This window comes from Hyla sarda, chromosome 6, assembly GCF_029499605.1.
Source record: "Hyla sarda isolate aHylSar1 chromosome 6, aHylSar1.hap1, whole genome shotgun sequence".
In the NCBI taxonomy this organism is placed as follows: Eukaryota; Metazoa; Chordata; class Amphibia; order Anura; family Hylidae; genus Hyla; species Hyla sarda.
The window spans coordinates 303,570,787-303,595,735 of NC_079194.1; the positions used below are offsets into that span (position 1 = coordinate 303,570,787).

The 24,949-nt window shown below is 43.8% G+C and overlaps 1 protein-coding gene and 1 non-coding gene across 2 annotated transcripts; both read right to left on the reverse strand.

Moving 5' to 3' along the window:
- Positions 1-1,471: 1,471 nt before the first annotated feature.
- On the reverse strand, positions 1,472-24,842 carry EIF4G2 (eukaryotic translation initiation factor 4 gamma 2). The gene is made up of 20 exons (XM_056527949.1): positions 24,780-24,842; positions 22,355-22,593; positions 17,023-17,184; positions 15,963-16,065; positions 14,585-14,716; positions 14,148-14,214; positions 13,905-14,056; positions 12,797-12,907; positions 12,506-12,589; positions 12,239-12,337; positions 11,978-12,119; positions 11,103-11,266; positions 10,127-10,231; positions 9,623-9,838; positions 8,128-8,343; positions 7,698-7,956; positions 7,034-7,238; positions 4,637-4,845; positions 4,427-4,548; positions 1,472-2,418 (listed from the first exon to the last, which is right to left on the reverse strand). The coding sequence occupies exons 2-20, from the start codon at positions 22,432-22,434 to the stop codon at positions 2,353-2,355; spliced, it is 2,694 nt and encodes an 897-aa protein (XP_056383924.1). The 5' UTR covers positions 22,435-22,593; positions 24,780-24,842; the 3' UTR covers positions 1,472-2,352.
- LOC130277847 (small nucleolar RNA SNORD97) lies at positions 9,912-10,093 on the reverse strand. Its single transcript, XR_008845609.1, has one exon. It is a non-coding gene; the product is annotated as a small nucleolar RNA SNORD97 (small nucleolar RNA).
- Positions 24,843-24,949: the final 107 nt, after the last annotated feature.

A 24,949-nucleotide genomic window follows, 5' to 3' on the forward strand; every position in this document is an offset into this window, starting at 1 on the left:
AAAGCCCCCCGTAGTGCCAGAACAGTGCACCCCCCACGTTACCCCATTTTGGAAACTACACCCCTCACAATATAAGGGGACCAGTGAGTATTTACACTCCACTGGCATTTGATATTTCTTTGGAACAGTGGGCTGTGCAAATGAAAAAATGTTCTCATTTTCATGGACCACTGTTCCAAAAATATGTCAGACACCTGTGGGGTGTAAATGCTCGCTGTACCCCTTATTACATTACATGAGGGGTGTAGTTTCCAAAATGGGGTCACATGTGGGGGGGGGTCCATTGTTCTGGCACTATGGGGGCTTTGTAAAAACACACGTGGCCTTCAATACCGGACACATTTTCTCTTCAAAATCCCAAGGACGCCCCTTCTTTCTGAGCATTGTAGTTCACCTGCAGAGCACTTTACATACACATATGGGGCATTTATATACTCAGAAGAAATGGGGGTTTCAAATTTTGGGGGGCTTTTTCCCCTATTTTCCCTTGTGAAAATAAATTTAGGGTAACATTTTAGTTTTCCCATCCAACTTTAATGAAAATTCGTCAAACACTTGTAGGGTGTTAAGGCTCACTATACCCCTTGTTAAGTTCCTTGAGGGGTGTAGTTTCCAAAATGGGGTCACATGGGGGTTTTTGAGTTTATGTCAGAACCGCTGTAACAATCAGCCACCCCTGTGCAAATCACCAGTATAGGCCTCAGATGTACATGGTGCACTCTCACTCCTGAGCCTTGTTGTGCACCCGCAGAGCATGTTACGCCCACATATGGGATATTTCCGTACTCAGGAGAAATTGTTACAATTTTTTTTTTCTTTTCATTTTAGCTCTTGTGAAAATAAAGTATGGGGCAACACCAGCATGTTGCTGTAAAAGATGTTTCTTATTTACACTAACAGGCTGGTTTAGACCACCTTTTTTTTCCCCAATACAATTTCTCCCGAGTATGGAAATACCCCATATGAGTCTCTAAACTGTTTCACTTCAGAGCCCTGTCTTATTTCAAGGAGAGTGCCATGCGCATTTGGGGACTAAAATTAGGGATTGAATAGGGGTGGACATTGGGAATCACTGGCATAGACTACCCCTAACAGGGTGCCTCCAGCTGTTGCTAAACTCCCAGCCTGCCTGGACAGTCAGTGGCTTGGGGGGGGGGGGGGGGGGGGGTGACTTAGGAACCGTGTAAGGGGGTGTATATGTGGTGTTTTACCCTTTATTATGTGTTAGTGTAGTGTTTTTAGGGTACACGGTGAGTTTCCTGCTAGGAGTTTTACGGCCATGATTAGCTATAAAATTTATATTTTTAATTTAATACATTACATTTTTACAGTTAAATATACAAGTTATAATATATATTTAGATCTCATTTACAAGGGGCATTTTCCCATTAACCCTATTGGTAGGGCACTAAAACGTCAGGGGGTCGGCCGCTCACCCCTCTCTCAGCATTCAGATACACTCAGGCACATCAAGTATCACAATGTTTATTGATAGATACAAGTATATAAAATCAGGGCATGAACAGGACTTGATAAATTATTAGACTTAATTTCAACACTATGAGGACCAATTCATATTTCTCAACGTTGTAAAGCGTTTCGCCCTCCCGCACAATGTCACTTTTGAGGGCAGCGATAGATCTCTCAAAAATGGAGCAAAATTTGTGCAAGTAAACCAGGTAAAATTCATATAGTTTTTTTACTTCCACTTTGTTTTTTTTGTTTTTTCTATTTTTTTTTTGTTTTTAAAGACTTGTGCACTTGCCCAGGCTCAAAGATATTAAAATCGAACAAAAAAAAAAAAAAACGCCCGTTATACTAGAGGTAGAAATACAGGCAATATATACTATTACGGCAACAACCATCGATTACGGTTAAAGATTCTCTGTAACAACCAAATATTGCAACGACTCAAGTATTACACTGAGCAAAGTGCATCTCTACAGTATTCAGTGTTGCTAAATCGGTTTCTCCTCGCGGCGGCAGAGTCCTCGCCATTGACCAACTTTTTCGTAATTTTCTTTTTTTTATACATAGGATGTAATTATTGCATGCTGCTAATACACGGATCTAAACATTTACAGATACTCTAAAAATATTTGCATGGCTGACTATGATTAAGACGTTTACACTTAAAAACTTTCTTCTCTCGGGCAGAAGGATCCTAGTCGACATGCCTTCTCTGCATTAGGTTTTGCGAAAAAAAAAAAAAAATTATATAAAGAAAAAAACAAAAAGTTACAGCGGAATGGTGTTTTCGCAGTGGTTAGGTCAAAAAAGAAACGCAGTTTTACATCATAGCAACAGTATGTCTGCACAACGTTTAAGGCTTTTTTTTTTTGGCTGGTTCTGTTAGTCGGCCTCTTCCTCGGATTCCTCTTCTTCTGCCGTCTCCAGCCAGGTCAGCCACTGGTTCACCTAAAATTGAGGATTATAAAAGAAAAAAGTTACCGTAGTGAAAAACCATTATGGCAGAGGGGTGCAATACTACAACTCCCAGCATGGCCGGACCGACAATGGCTGTCCGGGCATGCTGGGAGTAGTAGTTTTGCAACAGCTGGCAGTCCAGTTTGCCGACCTAGGCACTATAGCAGCGTTTCCCCCCAACTAGGGTGCCTCCAGCTGTTACAAAACCACAACTCCAAGGCATGCTGGGAGTTGTAGTTTTGCCACAGCTGAAGGTCTAGTTTGCAGACCTAGGTTGTTTCCACTAAAAGGGGTAACTCCAGTTGAGACAAAACTACAACCCAGGGCATGCTGGGAGTTGTAGTTTTGCAAAAGATTAAGGCACCCTGGTTGAGAAACAATGCACTAGTATAACTTAGCAGAAAGGCAGTCACTGACTGGAACGTTAAAGTGTAATAGATAAATAGAATATACAGTGATCCCTCAACATACGATGGCAATTCGTTCCAAATGAACCATCGTTACTTGAAGCCATCGTATGTTGAGGGATCCGTGCAATAATATAGAAATTTCTACTCGTGTCCCCACTGCCCTGGATAGTCTCCCGATCGCAGTCATGTGACGAAACAAAGGAGAGCGACGGCCATGTAGCAGAGCCTGAAGAGGACAGTCCAGAACGTCGGGGGGACAGGCGAGTGACATGCACCAGAGCACATTAAATGGCTATCTGGCTGCCGTTTATGCAATGTCCCCGACATATAAAAGAATTGTATGTTTAAACTATATGTCGGGGGGAATCACTGTATAGCATAAAGTTTTTCTAGAGTTAGCTTTATTTTTAATTTAGAGCCTAAATAAAAAATATAAAAAATTCCCTATCCAAAGAATGGGGGTGGGACAAGTTCTAAATCGTGGCACTGACCGAACGCTGGGACCCCAGCATTCTGAACAGGGCCCAGGCAGTCAGAAGCTGCTTTTCCAACACCCGCATGAAGCCGGGCGCGCGTTGGATGTAGCTCCATGCAGGGATTGGAACGTCCCCATGCAGGGAACCATTCAGGAGATCGCAGGGGTCCCAGGGGGTCAAATCCCCTGTGATCTACAACCTATCCCCTCTCCTGTGGATAAGGAATAAGTTATGTTTCCCTGCAACACTCCTTTAACGGCAGTGGCCTTGTACCCAAAGCTGTGCAAAAACTTCCCTGCTCCGCACCGATCGAGAGACCCAGCGTAAGGCTGGGTTCACACCACGTTTTGTTAAATAAGGTTCGCGTATACAGCTGGGGGGCGGGGCTTAATCTCGGCGCCCGCACTCAACCGTATTCGGGAACCGTATTTAATGTATGTCTATGAGCCGACCGGAGTGAACCGCAGCCTCCGGTTGGCTTAGTTTTCTGCCGTATGCGGTTTCCCCGACAGTAGGCAAAAACGCAGTTGGACCACGCTTTTGCCTGCGGTCGGGAAACTGCATACGGCCGAAAAGGAAGCCAACCGGAGGCTGCGGTTCACTCCGGTCGGCTCATAGACATGCATTAAATACGGTTCCCGAATACGGCTGAGTGCGGGCGCCGAGATTAAGGGCCCCCCCAGCTGTATACGGGAACCGTATTTAACAAAACGTGGTGTGAACCCAGCCTAACTATCTCTAGTGTGAGACCCAGTGCCATAGAATAGAGCAGGAAACTCCATTTCCTACACAGGAGCAGCAGGGACAATGGTGCCTACGTTTAAGGATTTTCGGGGCCAAATATCTTGCAGTGCCAAATACAGTGAATAAGTCATAGGTACACAAAAAAGGCACACCTAAAATGTAGCAGATATGCATTGCCAAGTCGCTACTCTGTATCCGTGTTTCCCAACCAGGGTGCCTCCAGCTGCTGCAAAACTACAACTCCCAGCATGCCCGGACAGCCTTTGGCAACAGCTGGAGGCACCCTGGTTGGTAAACCCCGTTCTATAAATAGGTTTGCTCTGCACTCTTATGACTCTGGATCAGCAGATTACATTAGTATTTACCCACCTGGAATAAAGCTTTTCCCTTCCCAGGAAACTCCTGTGTGATATCTTCCTTCCATGCCAAAAAGGCCTCTTCTTCTAAAATCTCCATGTCATAGAAATGGACAAAGAAGCGCAGTAACATGCCTGAAGACACAAGACCACACACGTGTTAGGGAGAATAAGTGGCATATGGAAGGGGGAGGAATCGGACGAGGTGGCGCGGCGGACGAACCTTTGGGGAAGTTTTTACTGTAGCAGTGCACCTGAAGGGCGTAGAGGGCACTGACTTGCAAGTCGACGTGGTCATGGAGGAACTTCTGCATCACCGGCTTAAAGGAGAGAAGAAGCTGCTTCTCCAGGTCCAGCTGCTCCTTCGATGGCGCCGCCGTCTGTTCAGCATCGTCCGTGGGGCAAACCTCGTGAGAAATATACTGCAAAAAGCTGGAGGGAGCGAGAAAAAGTCTAAATGATTCCTGAGAACTAGATGTATACGCCAAATCCTTATTATACTATTTTCTTCAGTGCCCATTTGACTAATTTAGATCTCTTTAAATAAAAATTTATAAACTAGTTACAATTTTTTATAATATAACATTTGTATAATCTATACATTTTCATAATACGCAAATTATTTCTAAAAATACACACAAGCTAATATCACACCCAAGGTAGACGCCAATCATGACAAGCCAAGAGAGGGTTACGATGGTCTCTTCCGCCTCTGTGGATTTAAAGGACATCTGCAGCGTCATTAACACTTATCCCCTATCCACAGCATAGGGGAAAAGTGTTTGATCGCGGGGGTCTGACTGCTGTGATCTCCTGTACGGGGCCGCGGCTGTCCCGTGCAGGGGGTGTACCAGCCGCAGCATGACGTTGCAGCCGGCACGCCTCCTCCATACATCTCTATGGGAGAGGTAGCGTTTGTGCCTCTCCGCCTGCCCCAATAGAACTGTATTGGGACGGGGGCGTCACCTTCGACCTCTATGTCGACGCTACGCGCCTTAGCGCTTATTATGAGTGCTAATGGCGGAGCCCTGTTAGAGAGATCGCAGGGGGGTCCCAGCGGTCGGACCCCCTGCACTTATCCCCTACCTTGTAGATCGGGGATAAGTGTATATTGCGCTGCAGTTGTCCTTTAAGTCTTAGACACAGGGAGAGAAGCATGCTGCTGCTAGCTTCACTCCCCGCTCATCTTCAAATGCTCAGACATGTCAGGAGTTTTAAATTCCAGGTACACTTCAGGAAACTTCTAGACTCTGCATTGGGCTTCAGTAACTTGAATACCAGCCTACGGACACATTTGACATACGTGTGAACTTTTCCTAAGAACGCGTGACAAAAGTGCACCATTTTCACAACCAGGTTGTAGTTGTATTTTTGCAACAGCTGGAGGCACTACGGTTTGGGAAAAAACTGCTGTAGAGGGACAGTTACAAGCAGAGGAAAGGGTTCACTGTATAGGCATGTGCTAGGACATGGTTTGGCTGTCTGGCCATGCTGAGAGTTGTAGTTCTGGAATAGCTAGAGGCACCCTGGTTGGAAAACACTGGCTTAAAGGGGTACTCTACTGGAAACATTTTTTCTAAATCAACTGGTGCCAGAAACAAAAGCAAATGACCAGGGAGACAGGAGTTTGTCTGGCGCAGAGAGGAACCATCAGACAGCCAAGTAAAATCAATGGATTTATTAGATGCAACGCGTTTTGCTGCGCATGCGCAGCTTCATCAGGCATGATGAAGCTGCGCATGCGCAGCGAAACGCGTTGCATCTAATAAATCCATTGATTTTACTTGGCTGTCTGATGGTTCCTCTCTGCGCCAGACAAACTCCTGTCTCCCTGGTCATTCGCTTTTGATTCTACTCTTACCCAGGAGGGCTGCAGTGGACCTTCTTCCATATCTCTTCTGCTCTTAACCTTGTTGTGTGTGGGCGCACAACCAACTTCGGTAAGCGGCTTGGGAATCACCTTCCCCTATCCCCACCTGCAAGATCTACTGATCCCGCACATGAGGCGCCTTCCCTTCCTTTCTCTAGAACTGGTGCCAGAAAGTGAAACAGATTTGTAAATTCCTTTCTATTTAAAAATCTTAATCCTTCCAGTACTAAGCTGCTGTTATGATCCACAGGAAGTTGTTTTTGAATTTCTCTCTTTATGACCACAGTGCTCTCTGCTGACACCTCTGTCCATTTTAGGAACTTTCCAGGACTAGAAGCAAATCCCATAAAAATCCTATCCTGCTCTGGACATTGCTCTCTGCTGACACCTCTGTCCATATCAAACTGTCCAGAGTAGGAGAGGTTTGTTATGTGGATTTGCTTCTACTCTGGAAAGTTCCTAAAATGGATAGAGATGTCAGCAGAGAGCACTGTGGTCAAATAAAAGGAAATGACTTCCAGTACTTATTAGCTGCTGTGATCCACAGGAAGGATTAAGACTTAAATAGAAGTAAATTTACATATCTGTAACTTTCTGAAACTAGTTGATTTTTTTTAAGAAGAAATGTTTTCCAGTGGAGTACCCCTTTAAGGTAAACATTGCCTAATGCAAGATCAGATGACTAATACTTGACCTCAAATCAACATGGAAAGGCCAAGACCCACTATTTCTCCTGCAGGGGGGACTTACCTGGTTATTAAAATATTCACAAATCCTTTATCTACATGAAGTTTAGGAGAGATGTTATCCTTGATCCACTTGTAGATGGTCTGTGGAGAAGGATCCATCTGGATTTGTTTCAGCAACTCCTTCTCCAGTTTCATCAGTGGAAACAGGAAGCTCAGACCCTTTCCTTCTAGGATCTCCAGCATTCGGTCCTTGTTCTGGTCGATTTCTAGGAGAGGAAGGAGGAACATTGGTTAATCTTCTAGAAAATGTGGGTTTGTTACACTTGCGGGCAGTTTGGCCATTGCGGCCAAACTAGGACTGTATCCACCTTTTCCAGCCCACCAGAGCACCTGAAAGATGAACTAATTTATGCAGGATAAGTCAGCGACCACCGAGCTGATAAGTTAGTGACGAATCGAATTTACTGCAAGTTTGCTCAGCTCTACTTAACAGCATTAAAAATAAATAAAAAAAATAAATGAAAAAGTGCATGTAGTTGTGAGTTGTAGTGTCCAGTGTATTCGCCCACATTGTAAGATGCTGTATCTTTGGTGTGGAGATTTAATATCAGATTTACTTTGGCTGAGACACTACTACATTCCATGAAATCCCTCTATGTAGTTGAGTGATTGGGCACGCTATAACTCCATTATACTACCATCCTAACACTAGTCACTTTTCTCACCTGGTAACATTTTCTGCATGTTCACTTTGCTCTGCTGGAACAGCTCCGTCAGCCATTCCCGATCTTTAAGCTTGGCCAGTTGCTGAAGGCAGAGGAGGAACAAAGGAAAATGGGTGCCATTTTCCATGGGCTGAGCCAGTTCTGAAATGCTCACTAGGTCAGCGATTATGGCACGAGCTGCAAATTGTGCCAGGTAAGATTTCACCAGGGGTATGTCCGCCTCCAGCTTTGGGCACTGGTCCAGAACATTTAGGAAAGCCTGTAGAGGGGGAGAAAAGTATAAAAAAAAAAAAACACTTTAGGGACAGGTTCAGACAATACGATCATATTTGAATCCATACGGAACTGAGCCCGACGGAAAGCAACATTGATCTCTGCGATTTCAGTCTGGGCAATAAGATCCACTGCCAGCAGATGGAGGACACTTTACCTGCATGAAGTTGTCACTGGTGGCCACCCCCTCCTGCCGCAAGACACCGATCAGAGAGCTGGCACGCTCCTTGTCTTCATCAGACCGATCTAGTGACTGGAGGACGATCCTACTGATCATTTCTGGGATGAAGTGTTTGGGAGCCCTCATTTCTTTCACACTGTTTATGGCATCAGCAGCATTTCCATTGTTCAAGTACTCGGTCACAAACGCTTCCTAAAATGAGAAACAGTCCATGAAGAGTTGTACCATTTCGACTTTTTTCCACCCCTAAATGGTATGCAACTTATGTTAAAAGAAGTTGTCCTATCAGTTTTGTTGCAAGCACTGCAGAGCCCCACTTTAAGACTCCCGCAGGTGTGTAAACGTAGCTTGGAAGGGATAAGACATTGGTACAATTAAAAAACCAAAGTTGATCAAAGTAAAAAAAAAAAAATAATAATAAATTGCGTTACTTTCTAACCACCTTTGGCAGCTGCAAAGAGGCCAGGAAACGGAGGTTAAAAGATGGGAACCACCATTTAATTAACATGAGGCTGCAAATGACACCTCATGAATAAGGCATTTAAAGGGTTAAGCCCAGAGAATTTAAACCAGGGTGCCTCCATCTGTTGCAAAACTCCCAGCATGCCCAGACAGCTTTTGGCTTCAGGTATGCTGGGCTTTGTAGTTTTGCAACAGCTAGAAGCATCCTGGTTGGTAAAAACTGGGTTAGGCGACCAAACAATTCATATTGGGATCGTGTTCAGATGCATCAGCGTTTGCTCTGAAGACGTAGTGCAGTTTATTCGCAGAGGAAAAATAAATAAACCAACACTGCAGGGATTTGCATCTAGTGCATGATTATTCTGCTGAACTTCTACTATGGATTTTGCTCACTTAAAATGTTTAAAATTAAAGCCTGCGGGGAAATATTTCACTGAGTATTTGCATCAAACCCATGGTTAGGAAAAATAAAATAAAATGTTATAGCTAAAGAAAATAAAAATGTATAATCTAATTCTATAAATAAAAATGTTTAATATAGTTATATATTCACAAATCATCTGAAACCGGTTGATAATTCCTGTCAAAGTTAATGGAAAAACCAGTGCGACACGATTCATCCAATCAAGACAACGCAATCCAACGGATCCTACTGTAAGTCAATAGGGGCCATAAGGCAATGTTTGGGTCACTAAATGGCTCTGGCACCGCTGTCATGTTTTATTGTGGTGTAAACAGAGCGTAAGGAGTTGTAGTTCCTACAGTCTTTTCCAAATACTGTCCCTCCAGCTGTTGCAAAAATACAACTCCCAGCATGCCCGGACAGCCAAAGGCTGTCCGGGCATGCTGGGAGTTGTTTTTTGCAACAGCTGGAGACAAACTTGGGAAAACCGTGCCCTATATGAGTTTTTATTAAATATATGAATTAATTTTTCAGCTATGTCATTTTGGACTTTGTATGAAGCTGAAGTTTCTGAACATGGCGACAGCCTTCACCCCGTACACTTACAGTAAGTTTTAGGAGCTCCTCTTTCGATGGTGGAGGCTTCTTTATGGTCTTCGCGGGCTTTTCTTGGATGGGCGGTGGATTTGTTTTCAGGCCGAGCTGAGGAGTCTGTCCCATGGGTGGCGTTTGCGTACGAGGGGGCATCATGCTCATCTGCGGCTGGAGCTTTGGCACTTGGTTCTTATTCATTAGGAAAGACTGAGCTGGTCTCAGGCTGATCTAAATAGTCAAAAGTTTGGGGAGATTTTATGACTATAGAAAGTGACAGAAGTATAAGAAAAAATGGTCAGGAATGCCCCTCATATCTCATAATCTTTCTCAAAGGACACTGGATACTCCAGAAGAAGGAGAAAGCGGTAAAGATTGGGGGAAGGGAGAGGAAGACAGGTAAAGGAGGAAGGAGGAGATGGGAGACAGGTGGAGGTGCCAGTTTCTGTCCTCGTAATAACGCGTCTTTTCTTAATCATTGGGCATTATCTCCAGTCCCATTTGTCGCTGGGTACAAACCTCATCTGCGTTAAGCTGCCCCTTTTTAATGAACCGGGGAGGCATATCCTTTGATTGGCCTTGTTGAGATAAGAGCCCCTGACTCTGGTACATCTGACCTTGGCCCTAGGAGGAAAAACAGTTTATATACATTAATTGTGAAGAGTTAAAGGGTTATTATAGGAAAAATATATATCAACTGGCTCCAGAAAGTTAAAAGATTTGTAAGTTACTTCTATTAAATCTTAATCCTTCCATTAATTATCAGCTGTTGAAGTAGAGTTCTTTTCTGTCTGGCAACAGTGCTCTCTGCTTGTCTCGGGAACTGCACAGAGTAGAAGAGGTTTGCTATGGGGATTTGCTTCTACTCTGGACAGTTCCCAAGAAAGGTATCAGAGATCACATAGACAGAAGAGAACAACTCAACCTTCAGCAGCTCATAAGTACTGAAAAGATTAAGATTTAATATAAGTAATTTACAAATCCATTTAACTTTCCTGAATAACCCATTGAAGGATAAAGCAACATATTGTTAATAGCCACGAAGCCATAAAGGGGTACTCCACTGGAAATGTATAAATTTTTTGTTTTTATCAACTGGTGCCAGAAAATTAACAGATTTGTGAATTTCTTCTATTTAAAAAATCTTAATCCTTCCAGTACTTAGCTGCTGTATGTTTCAGAGGAAGGTCTCTTTTTTGAATTTCCCTTCTGTCTGACCACAGTGCTCTCTGCTGAGAGCTCTGTTCATGTCAGGAACTGTCTGGAGTGGGAGCAAACCTCTCCTACTCCGGAAAGTTCCTAAAATGGACAGAGGTGAAAGCAGGGAGCACTGTGGTCAGACAAAGGAAATTCAAAGAGAAAAAAAGGGGAGTACCCCTTTAATCAAAATCCAATGTCCAAGTATACTTCTGGATGCACTGTATACTCTGTTACTGAGCAGCAGTAATTGTACAAATTATGGTCCCTATTTAACAATAAGATTGCAACACCTTACCTGGCTTTTCATGAACGGTTTGCCTCCGATTTCACCGAACTGGGACTGTACAGGAGGTATGATGTGCCCACCATGACCATTGAACAGCTGATTTGAGCGATGACGTCCCATGGTTGGCGAGAACCTGTCCTGTATAACCCCTGGACCAGTACCAATTCCACTGCCTGCAGGATGGACAAAGATGTCAGTAAGAATTAAGCAAGAGAAATTAGACATCACTTAAAGGGGTACTCTGCCCCTAGACATCTTATCCCCTATGCAAAGGATAGGGGATAAGATGTCTGATTACGGGGGTCCCGCCACTGCAGACGTTGCTCCGCATCAGATGACGGGCTCGTGACGTCATACCCTGCCCCTCAATACAAGTCTATGAGAGGGGGCGTTGCATAGAATTGCATTGTGGGGGTGGGGTGTAACCTCAAGAGGGGCAGGGCCGTGACATCACGAGCCTCCGGGCCCTGCATCACAAGTCAGACACGGAGCGAAGTTTGCCCCGGGCACCAGATGACATGGGTGCTGCAGGAGAGATCGCGGGGGTCCCCAGCACGATCAGACATCTTATCCCCTTATCCTTTGGATAGGGGAAAAGATGTCTAGGGGCGGAGTAACCCTTAAAACCTTATGAAAAGTCAATGACATGAGAAAAGTTTTTAATTGGCGTGCGTGTGGGGAGGGTTGTCTGGATGCTGAAAGCAGAGCTGTTTTTAGCAAGCGCTTTTTTTGCAGATTAATTGTCCATTCTGATCCTGCTAAATGGACACCTTCAAAATCAAGGTTGTTCATCCGGCAGAGTTTACTGGACTTGAACGGAGCCTCCTACACAGAAGTGAATGGGGCACCAGATTCTGTAGAACAAAATTTGAAAAGTTCCTCACCTGGCATCTGCCTAAACATGTCAGCAAGTCCTCCAAGAGGGTCCCTGTCAAGCTTCATTCTTGGTGGCATAAATGGTCCTTCCAAAAAGAAGTCAGTTCGCATCCCTTGACCCATAGGAGCAGGAATAAACACTCCTAGATCCTACAAAGAAATAAAGACACATTAAAGCTGATAAGAATCCACAAGATCCCAAAACCGTCTGCACATGATGGTCGCTGTCCAATCAAATGTTGTAGAAATAGATTGATAAGGCCACTTACTTTCACTGCATCTTGGCGGATTTGATTGATAGTCTTTGGTCCATTGTCAATGAAAGCTTTGCGAGGAACCCAACCGTTTTCTCGCAACTCCACAGTATCCTAGAGAGACAGGTATAAGGCTATAGCAGTGTTTCCCAAACAGATGTAGTAAAACTACAACTCCCAGCATGCCTGGACAGCCAGAGGCTGTCCAGGCATTCTGGGAGTTGTAGTTTTGCAAATTAATTTATTATTATTATTATTTTTTTTTAAACAAACAAAACTTACTTGCAGCAGGAAACGAATCCTTGCTGGCAAATCCTTACTACACTTCAAGGCGCACATCCGGGCAAAGTACTGATCCATTAAGGACTAGATGGGAAAGAAAATGGTAAATTAGGACTCCTAGACGTTTGATGGTAACCTTTATACACACAATGCTATTGTCGGACGTCCCATTGCAAGAGAATGGAACGGATGCCAAGCAGGCATAAATAAGACACCCCCCACACAAACATGGGTCAGAAAGGGACAATTTTATGAAGTTAATTTTCTTATGAAAAAAAGTCATGTACATACCTTGGCTTTTTCATGGTCTAATCTAGGCCCCACAGTCCTCATTATCTGACAGAGACACTCCAAATCCTCTCCCATGTCTTTAAGTTGGACCCTCTTTTTCTTTTCCAAAAGCTTAAGAAAAAAAATAAAAATGCAGGTGAACAGACTAGAACATATAAACAAATAATGTAATTTAGATTTCATCTGCATTTCTAACCTAACAGGATAAGAGTTGCCCATCACTTAAAATTCATTAAAGGTACAACGGGAACTAAACCCATAGCCCATCCTTTCCCTCTCCTTCACCCGTTTGTCTATCATTCATTAGCTATATAGAGCCGTTTCCCCTCTTTGGTTGTCACTTAATTGCATGAAGTGAGGGAATGAAATTCTCTCCACTGTCCAAATCCCTCCCTGAAAGCAGCCCCCACCCTCCCAAGAGACAGACCATGTGGTTTCCGCCCCAGAACGGATAAGGCAGGTGCTGAGAACTGGGAGGTATGTGCAGCCTTAGCCAATCAGTGCATCTTTCTGCTGCTCAGAGCAGGAGTGTGGGGGCTGCTCTCAGAGTGAGCAGGAATGATTACTGGGGGGATTTAGGCAAAGGGAAGGATGGAAGGCAAAAAACAGGGGCCTTAGGAGAAAAACTTAAAATATATATTTTCATTTGAGAAAGAGTGAAACATTTTATATAATATATATTTTTTTCTCATTACACAGTAACCCTTGGAAGACACGTTTTAGTGGGTACTAAGGGTCGCTAATGTGAAAGACACGAGCCGGCTACACACATTTCTGTAGGTCATGTTATCCTATAGACCATTGTTTCCCAACCAGGGTGCCTCCAGCTGTTGCATAACTACAACCCCCAGCATGCACGGACAGCCGTTGGCTGTCCGTGCATGCTGGGAGTTGTCGTTTTGCAACAGCTGGAGGCACCCTGGTTGGGTAAACACTACTATAGACTCCTACATTAAATTTAACTGCCCACATTATACAGCCGCAATAAGCACCAAGTGTCAAAACCTCGTGTGCTATTCTAATGGCTAAGTTGATCTAAAGACTAAACCGGAACTAACATTAGTTGACATACAACAGCTACAGACTTTGTAGTGCCCCCTGTACTTACTGTTTTGATGCACTTATGAAGGATAGATTCATGAATAAGGTCAAGCTTGCCAAGCTCCCCAATAAACTTGATGTTTCCCAGCATCTTAATCTTGGCAATAGCCCTTTGTTCCTCTTCCTCAGGGAGGAGGGGGCCGTCTCTTTTGTCATACACTGCGCAGAGAACACAAGAAGATTACATACGAGCAACATTTAAAAAAAACCAGGCCTCAGATCCACATGACAGTCCCCGCTGAACACTTACAGTCAACATTTTTCGATCTGTTCTCAAATTCATCTTGAAGTTTTGAAATTAGGAGGCGTCTAAACGTCTGAGGGGAGGAGAGAAGAAGAAGAAAAAAAAATACAAAGTTTAAAAAGAGTACCTTTGTATGGACAAACAACAATGGCTAAAAGGTTACAGCCTAAGGCATCGTTTCCCAGCCAGGGTGCCTCCAGCTGTTTCAAAACTACAACTCCCAGCATGCTGGGAGTTGTAGTTTTGAAACAGCTGGAGGCACCCTGGCTGGGAAACACTGGCCTAAGACCAGCATTTCTTGGTGTGCCTCCAGCTGTTGCAAAACTACATCTCCAGCATGCCAGGAGTTGGCTGCGTGGAAATGCTGGTAGATATAGTTTGGCAACAGCTGGAGGTACACCGGTTGGAAAACCCTGCCATTGATAACCATGTACAATACTCACTGTGCTTTGCTTCTGCCCTGGTGGACCCTCGTTTGGTAGGCCGTCAAAGTTTGGTGCATCTTCTGCTAATCGCAGACATAGCTGAGCGTAGAGTGAGCTGTACTTGGGCTCTTCGAGGGCTTTGTCTACAATCTGGAGGCGGCCAAGAAGAACTTACATTAATAAAGCAATTGGACCAAGTCACTTTAAATCAGTGGTCTCAAACTGTGGCCCTCCAGATGTTGCAAAACCAACTCCCAGCATTCCCGGACAGCCGTTGGCTAAAGCCAACGGCTGTCCGGGCATGCTGGGAGTTGATATACTATAGCGGATGTCAATTATAAGAAGTTGGAGCTGTACAGGGCCACAGCAAACAAATGGGTCAGAGGAAACTTCCACATGTTAGTTCTAAATCCAGGATCAAGACTTTAAGGGCCAGTCCACGTGTAAATATATCGATGTTGGAATTCCATTGTTTTCAATAGGATTTTGCTGCTCTACACTGCAGAATTGCCGCAGACTAATTCCATAGGTGGAATGGACGTCTGCCCATAGAATGAACATGTTCATTCTTCGGGCTGAATGCCACAGACTGCTTTGCAGTGTATGAGACAGCGCACAGTCCTTAAAGGGGTACTCCACTTTTTTTAATCAACTGGTGACAGAAAGGTAGACGGATTTGTAAGTTACTTCTATAAAAAAAAAAAAAAAATAATAATAATTAATCCTTCCATTACTTAGCTGCTGTATACTACAGAGGAAGTTCTTTTCTTTTTGAATTTCCTTTCTGTCTGACCACAGTGCCCTCTACTGACACCTCTGTCCAGAGCAGGAGAGGTTTGCTATGGGAATTTGCTCCTGCTCTGGACAGGTGTCAGTAGAGAGCACTGTGGTCAGACAAATGAAATTCAAAAAGAAAAGAACTTCCTCTGTGGTATACAGCAGCCAAGTACTGGAAGGATTAAGATTTTTTTTAATAGAAGTAATTTACAAATCTGTTTTAACATAACATTCAGGCACAAAAATAAAAAATAAAAAAAGTTTTCCAGCGGTGTACCCCTTTAAAGGACTATACAGTCAGCCGGCAGACGTTGTGTAGTGTTTACTAGTCCTTAGGATAAATTCACATGCAGATTTTGCAGAAATTTCTATGACATTAGTTAATTTTACGCATCCAGGGCTGTTTTTTTTTTTTTTTGCAGCCATATTTAGATCTATCGGAAAGTCTCCAAATTTTTTCGTCTTGTATAATAAACACTTACAGGACATATTGACATCTGTTTTCACATGTGACTTTTCCCATGATGTCTAAGTCAGGTAAAGGGTTTTAGTTCTTAGCAATGAAGTACAGGCAATGAAGTAGGGAAAAGGTATTAATGTGATTGCAGATAATACTTACAAGCAGTATGACTCCTTTGAGGATGAGTTTGGTATCTACACCCACATTAAGGAGCTCAAGGCATAGCTTGTCAAACTTCTCAGGAGCAAGCTTGTTTAAGATGCTGAGGAGAGAGATATTAAATTAGAGAGATGCAAATGTGTTAAAAATTAAAATATAACTAAAATTACTTCACATTACCAAGGCCCGGGCGACACTGCAACTTTTTGTAGCACTACTAACAAACATGCAGACTGCAGGTCACTCAGTCAAAATGAGAAGTAATGCAAAATGTCACCCTGGTCTAAGTCTGTAACCAACACAAATAAAAAAATAAATAAACTATTTAGGTTAAAGGGGAACTCTGCCCCTAGACATCTTATCCAAAATATAAATAGGGGATAAGGGGTCTGATCACGGGGGGGGGGGGGGGGGGGGGGGGGGTCCCGCTGCGATCTTGGCTGCAGCACCCCAGATATTTGGGGCACAGAGTCAAGCCCCCTCTCAGACTTTCATTGAGTGGGGTGACATCACGAGTATTTGGCGCTGCACCCGACACTAAACGATCGCCGGGTGCCGCGGGAGATCACAGGGGCACAAGAATTTTTGAATTCTTTTTTGTCTTGTCCACAGTGCTCTCTGCTGACACCTCTGTCTGTCAGGAACTGCCCAGAGCAGCATAGGTTTGCTAAGAGGATTGTCTCTTGCTCTGGACAGTTCCTGATATGGGCATCAGGTGTCAGCAGAGAGCACTGTGGAAGAGACGAAAAAGAAATTCGAAAAGAAATTTCCTCTGTAGCATACAGCTGCTAAAAAGTACTGGAATTATTTTTTTAAGAGAAGTAATTTACAAATCTATTTTAAATCAACTGGTGCCAGAAAATGTTATTTTTCCCCCCCTCTGAAGTACCCCTTAAAGTGATTACATCGCTTTAATGGATCTAACCTTTAAGATCCCGACATCTTGCAGTTTTATGCACAGTTCAGAAACATAGTAACCCCCCCCCCCCATGTCACTTTATATAAATAAGACCCCTTTAAAATTAAAGGGGTGACCTTTTTCCTGAGACCGGTGCCTTACCCTCTCACTTTCCTAAAGATTGCATCGTGCCGTTCTTTCTCACTTGCGGAGGTGTGCGCAGTGTTGTTGGCGGAGTTATTTGAGGAGTTAACATCTCGTCTAGTGCTTCGTGAAGGAATCCATCTTTGAACGCCAGGCCCTGGGGTTTTCCCCAGGTACTCGCTGAAATAAAGAAAAATTGCTAAGTCAGGATTCAGTCACCTAGAACAGCGCACAACACAAGGTCTCATTCAAAAGCTGCGAGAATCAATATGGAAGGAAACAAAACAATATATCCATTATAAGAGAAACTAGATTGATTTTTATCTTATAAAATACTATAGGAAATCCATGCACTATAAATGCACCAAATCTAAGGAAGTGATGACATCAGGAGGGGTTACAGAATTCTAAATTTCTATCAAACATTTCTGCTACAATTAAGACTTTTCATTGTGTTTAACCCCTGACATCACTGTTGGCTGTGAATTAGAATTGATGTTAAAGGGATACTCCAGAGGAACAGTTTTTTTTTTTTTTTTTTTTTAAATCAACTGGTGCCAGAAAGTTAACACAAATTAGTAAATTACTTCTATTAAAAATTCTTAATCCTTCCAGTACTTATTGTCAGCTGTATACTACAGAGGAAATTATTTTCTGTCATGACCACAGTGCTCTCTGATGACACCTCTGTCCATTTTAGGAACTATCTAGATTTGTAAACTGCTTCTATAAAAAAAAATAAAAAAATGTTTTATAATAATAATAATCCTTCCAGTACTTAGAGAACACTGGTCAGACAAAGCATATTCAAAAAAGAACTTCCTTTGGAGCATACAGCAGCTAAGTACTGGAAGGATTAAGATAGCTTCTTTATAGAAGTAATTTACACATCTGGATAGTTCCTAAAATGGACAGAGGTGTCAGCAGAGAGCACTGGTCAGAAAGGAAATTCAAAAGAGAACTTCCTATGGAGCATACAGCAGCTGACACCTCTGTCCATAGCAGTATAGGTTTGCTATGGGATTTTTCTCCTGCTTTTGACAGTTCCTAACATGGACAGAGGTGTCAGCAGAGAGCACTGATCAGACAAAGGAAATCTAAAAATAAAATAATTTCCTCTGTAGTATAGAGCCGCTAATAAGTACTGGAAGGATTAAGAATTTTTTTTTTTTTTTTTTATTAATAGAAGTAATTTACAAATCTAGTTAACTTTCTGGAACCAGTTGATTTAAAAAAAACCACACGTAAATTTCCCACCGGAGTAGCCCAGTTGTCACCCAATACTTCTCACAGTAGAGGGTTTGTGACAGAGTCTAAGCAATCCTGTGAGTAAAGGCATCAGTAGCAGAAGTCCCACTGGCCCTGATTTGGTACAATGTATTCGGGAATATTGAAAAAAAATTAATCTGCATCTGGTACACGACGTTTGCTACTGCTAAATTATGGAAATTCTCCCATATTCCTTGCAGACTGGGGACGCTGGGGGTAATTTTATGCCAAGTGAACAGGGTTTGATAAAAGGTCTAGTGGGCTGCACCTCTGTAGCGGATGTAAACGAGCCCTTGAAACAGCTGGAGACACGGTTTTAACTGCATTAAGACTACAACTCACAACATTCTAAGCAGCAGATATTGTCAGGGCCAGTGTTTCCCCCAACTAGGGTGCCTCCAGTTGTTACAAAACTACAACTTCCAGCATGCCCAGACAGCCTTTGGCTATCTGGGCATGATGGGAGTTGTAGCTTTGAAACAGCTGGAGGCACCCTAGTTGGGGAAACACTGGTCTGGGCAGTAGATTGGAAACCATCAGCAGTGCTCAGAGTAGTGTATTCCAAACAGTGTGCCATTAGCTGTTGCAAAACTACAACTCAAGGCTGTCTGCACAGCTGTTGGTCTCCCATCTACTGCCGAGACCATGATACCTGCTGCTTCGCATGCCAGGAGTTCTATTTTTGCAACAGCTGGAGACACTTGGACACTAGCCCTTTTATTCAATGTTTGTGTCTCCAGCTGTTGCAAAAATAGAACTCCTGGCATGCAAAGCAGGCATCATGGTCTCCCATCTACTGCCGAAACCAACAGCTGTGCTGACAGCCTAGAGTTTTAGGCTAGTTCCCATCTGCATTGGAGGCGCCCTTAAAAAGGGATACTCCGCTAGAATTAAAAAAAATTTAAAATCAACTGGTGCCAGAAAGTCAAACAGATTTGTAAATTACTTCTATTTAAAAATCTTAATCCTTCCAGTACTTAGCTGCTGTATGATCCACAGGAAGTTCATTTTGAATTTCCTTTCTGCTGACACCTCTGTCCATTTTAGGAACTGCCCAGATTAGGAGCAAATCCCCATAGAAAACCTATTCTGCTCCAGACAGTTCCTAAAATGGACAGAGGTGTCAGCAGAGAGCACTGGTCAGGCAGAAAGTAAATTCAAAAAGAAAAGAACTTCCTGTGGATCAGACAACATCTAAGTACTGAAAGGATTAAGATTTTTAATTAGAAATAGAAAGAAATTTACAAATCTAACTTTCTGGCACCAGTTGATTTAAGAAAAAAAAAAAAAAATAAATAAATTTGTGATCCTGAAGATGAAGGGGTTCATGCAGTACTGGGTCCATAGCAGAGGAGCCTCCCAGCATCATCTATAACCAAATCTCCTAAAAGGGGAATTCACAGGGTTAATAATCCTATATTAAAATTCCCATCCAGGCTCTCGCCCTTCTGGGACTAAATTCCCAAACTAGGGAACCCCAATTAATAAACTGCCCAAAAAAATAAAGTGAACACTAAGATAACACATCCTAGATATGAATGAACTAATCGTATGAAACACTTTCGTATGGAAATCATTAACCCCTGGAGGTCTGGATATGGAGTCACACTCAAAATCACAGTGGAAAACCCCACTACAGGCTGATCTTACTTTATGTAATGTCCTTAATACAAGTCCCAATGAGGCTCAGTAGTGTGTGTGGCCTCCACGTGCCCGTATGACCTCCCTACAACGCCTGGGCATGCTCCTGATGAGGTGGAGGATGGTCTCCCAGACAACAGGTGGACATTATAGGCAGTTAGCAAGACATCCCCAATAAAGGAGTGGTTCTGCAGGTGGTGACCACAGACCACTTAGTTCCCATGCTTCCTGGCTGTTTTGGTCACTTTTGAATGCTGGCGGTGCTTTCACTCTAGTGGTAGCATGAGACGGAGTCTACAACCCACACAAATGGCTCAGGTAGTGCAGCTCATCCAGGATGGCACATCAATGCGAGCTGTGACAAGAAGGTTTGCTGTGTCTGTCAGCGTAGTGTCCAGAGCATGGAGGCGCTACCAGGAGACAGGCCAGTACATCAGGAGACGTGGAGGAGGCCGTAGGAGGACAACAACCCAGCAGCAGGACCGCTACCTCCGCCTTTGTGCAAGGAGGAGCACTGCCAGAGCCCTGCAAAATGACCTCCAGCAGGCCACAAATGTGGATGTGTCCACTCAAACGGTCAGAAACAGACTCCATGAGGGTGGTATGAGGGCCCAACGTCCACAGGTGGGGGTTCTGCTTACAGCCCAACACCGTGCAGGACATTTGGCATTTGCCAGAGAACACCAAGATTGGCACATTCACCACTGGTGCCCTGTGCTCTTCACAGATGAAAGCAGGTTCACACCACTGAGCACATATGACAAGTCTGGAGACGCCGTGGAGAATGTTCTGCTGCCTGCAAGATCCTCCAGCATGACCAGTTTGGCGGTAGGTCAGTAATGGTGTGGGGTGGCATTTCTTTAGGGGGGGGGGGGGGGGGGCCCACACAGCCCTCCATGCGATTGCCAGTGGTAGCCTGACTGCCATTAGGTACCGAGATGAGACCCTCAGACCCCTTATGCTGGTGCGGTTGGCCCTGGGTTCCTCCTAATACAAGACAATGCTAGACCTCATGTGGCTGGAGTGTGTCAGCAGTTCCTGCAAGAGGAATGCATTGATGCTATGGACTGGCCGCTCGTTCCCCTGAATCCGATTGTGGTGGATGGAGCGAGACGTCCCAGATGTGCTCAGACTGTCCAGGAGTTGGCGGATGCTTTAGTCCAGGTCTGGGAGGACATCCCTCAGGAGAACATCCTCCACCTCATCAGGATCATGCCCAGGCGTTGTAGGGAGGTCATACGGGCATGTGGAGGACAGACACACACCTCATTGGGACTTGTATTAAGTACATTACATAAAGTTGGATCGGCCTGTAGTGGGGTTTTCCACTGTGATTTTGAGTGTGACTCCATATCCAGACCTCCATGGGTTGATACATTTGAATTCCCATTGATAATTTTTGTGTGATTTTGTTGTCAGCGCATTCAACTATGTAAAGACAAAAGTATTTCATATGATCACTTCATTCATATCTAGGACGTGTTATCTTAGTGTTCCACTTATTTTTTTTGAGCAATGTATATTATGTGTATTAAGAACACAGCATACGGATCAGTATGTTATGGAGTACATGCTCCTATTCATTGTTCAATTGGTCAATATTATAGCCCCCAGCCGGGATGCCGTTGCATATTTATCTCCTTCAGGGAGTTTTAGTTGTTCCAACTATTTAATACATTGATCCAGATATGCTGCTGAGCAAACAAAAAACACTGACACCCCCTTGACGTTTCGCCGGCCGTAACCAGCTTTATCAAGGGCTGAGGTGTTAACACCTCAGCCCTTGATAAAGCTGGTTAAAGCCGGCAAAACGTCAAGGGGGGTGTCAGTTTTGTTTAATAATTAATGAGAAGTTTTAATATTAATTGGGGTTCACTAGTTTGGGAATTTATAGTCCCAGAAGGGCAAATGCCTGTATGGGAATTTGTTAATATAGCCTCCCAGCATCATGGGCCCCACAGCCACCACCTTTCATAGTCAGGACCTACATAGGTCGGACCTCATTATAAGAGTAAAATCTTATCCTAGCAGACACCACAACAGTGTAGGATATGGACACCCCATTATTATCTTTACAGGCCTTCAACTTAATAAATGGAAGCAAAAGAATATTAGAACATTTCAGAAAACTTAATTTTTTACAAATGCAAAAGTAAAACCCTATAGTGTGCATGTCGTCTATAAGTTTAGGGATTGATGTTGTTTAACCCTTTTCTTACAAAAGGGTGAAGAAAGAAAAGGTAGTACAATATATATCATACAAATAGCTGTCAAAATGACAAATATAATGATCGCCAACTCTAGGGGCCAATGATCATTGAAGGGGCGCACTCTCTACCATGCGGCCCCCATTGAGTGTCTATAACAGAACATTGCACAGATGACAGCACTGAGAGGGGTGGGGGAAGTTAATCTCCACCGTATAGAAGTATATACACACCAGCGTTTCCGCGCGGCTGGGTCACTGTGCGTTATAGGCGCACAACCCGCGGAGTCCGCTCCAACTAACGCGCGCTGCATGCAAGTGCACGGCGCGCAGATGTATTTAAGAAATACACCAGTGGAGTTAGAGACTGGGGGAAGTGGGGGGAACTTTGGGCCTCTCGGATGATCTTCTCTCGGCGCGTAACGTAACCCAATCAAAATCCTGGCAAAACAACGCCGATCACAGCTGTCCACCTGCCAACGATCAAAACGTGGGACAAAGAGCCAAAATGAGGGACACATGGAAGAAAACAGCGAATGTGGATTACAAGACGATACAACACGACCCCACCACCACCACCACAACCCACCCACCAGTATTTCTATCGTAAGGTCGGAAACTTTAAGCAAAGTGTCCGGTAAAGCTGAGCTTAACTGAAAGGCTGGACCATTGTAACAAAATTGTATTACAGAAACAAATGTTATCGAGTACAATAAAGTGTATAGGGACATAACAGTGGCCTTTACCTGCAGATAACATGGCTGCACACAAGCTTTTGTATTATAGCCGCAATAGTCAGTGTCGTTCCAAACACCTTCCCTCCATGTGATAGGCTATATCAGTGCTTCCCAGCCTGGGAGCCTCCAGCTGTTGCAAAACTACAACTCCCAGCGTGCCCAGACAGCCAACGGCTGTCTGGGCACGCTGGGAGTTGTAGTTTTGCAACAGCTGGAGTCTTCCAGGTTGGGAAGCACTAGGCTATATGATTCCTAACATATTTGTAAGTTACTTCATTTACCAATAATGATTAGAATAGAAAAAGCTTTCCTAAAGTCTTGGCCACTAGGTGCCCCCCCTCCTTAAAGGTGTACTCCGGTGGAAATTTTTTAATTTTAATTTATTTATTTTAAATGAACTGTTGCTAGAAAGTTAAACAGATTTGTAAATGACTTCTATTAAAAAAATCTTTACCCTTCCAGTACTTTTTAGCAGCTGTATGCTACAGAGGAAATTCTCTCTCTTTTTTTATTTTTATTTCTTTTTTGTCTTGTCCACAGTGCTCTCTGCAGACACCTGATGCCCGTATCAGGAACTGTCTAGGGCAGGAGAAAATCCCCATCGCAAACCTATGCTGCTCAGGACAGTTCCTGATATGGACAGAGATGTCAGCAGAGAAAACTGTGGACAAGACAAAAAAGAAAATTCAAAAAAGAAAAGAATTTCCTTTGTAGCATACAGCTGCTAAAAAGTACTGGAAGGATGATTTTTTTAAATAGAAGTCATTTACAAATCTGTTTAACATATTTCTAGCATAAAAAAAAAATACATATATACACACACACACACACACTAAGTTTTCCACCGGAGTACCCCTTTAACAATCTGCTGTCCACTGCCTATTAGGAGATTTGTGTCCAGACCAGGAAGTGTGGGTGGGGCTTAAAGGGGTACTCCGCTGCCCTTCTTCCGGAGCTCCACTCCCCAGTGTCCGGAAGTTTATTGTTCCGAACGCTGTGTGCGGGCTTCCGTCTTCAGGGCTGCCCCTCGTGACGTCACGAGGGGCAGCCCCGAACACGAAAGCCCAAACACAGCCTTCGGAACAATAAGCTTTCGGACACTGGGGAGTGGAGCTCTGGAAGAAGGGCAGCAGAGTACCCCTTTAAGCCTTGATTTAAGAGTAAAGCAACACTCAAAGCTCTGACAGCTGAACCTTGTGTTAATACTGTTCAATGTGCAATGGTTGCAGTTTAATCTCCACCTCTTCAGTTTCGCAGTAGTTCAATGCTTAGTGTAACCTCTTCATTGCTGCTGCTGTTTCCTGCTCACCAAGAACCTTGCAAACCCAGCTGTAACCCCCTTCTGCATCCACGTACTATGCAAGTCATCCCTCATGGTATGTGTTGTGTTGACTATTGTTAAACAGCTCAGCCCCGGTCCCACCCCCTGAAATGGAGTATATGCAATAGCTGAGCAGCATGGAGGGGGCTCAATAACAGCAGTAAAGTCCTCGTCACCTAAGCAAATTAGGTTTTTGAAACGACAGCAAAACCACAAGAAATTCACGCTTTGGGACATAATACAGAAGCTGCAATACAGCCATAAAATCACCAGCAGTAAAGCAGGTAAAAGGTTTTTCCCCCAGACATAACGAATTTGCCATGTCCAATCTCACTTCCAGTACAATTATACATATTTATGGGAAAAACCCATTTACAGGCAGTTTCACCCAAGCACAATGTTGGTGCACAGGCCCAATGACCTGAAGTGACTGCATCAGGTGAAATGAGCCCAAGACAGGATGATGCAGATCAGCGCCTAACACTGGACGGTCTATTAGAGAGAAGCCAAGCAGATCGCAAATAGACCGTACAGAGCTACAGATTGACTTAGGTAGCAGACAGGCCATGTCCATAAGTTCCTTATCTAAAGAGACACCTACCTGTTGCCGACAGTTTTGGGATAGTGCTGAGAGGCACCCCTACCTCCTCCACCTGACGAAGCACTGCAATGAGAATAAAGAGAATTACACCACAAGGACTAAACATCACATACAAATATGGCTTCATGTACACCTGGAACATCTAACACCAAACACCATTACTTAAAGGG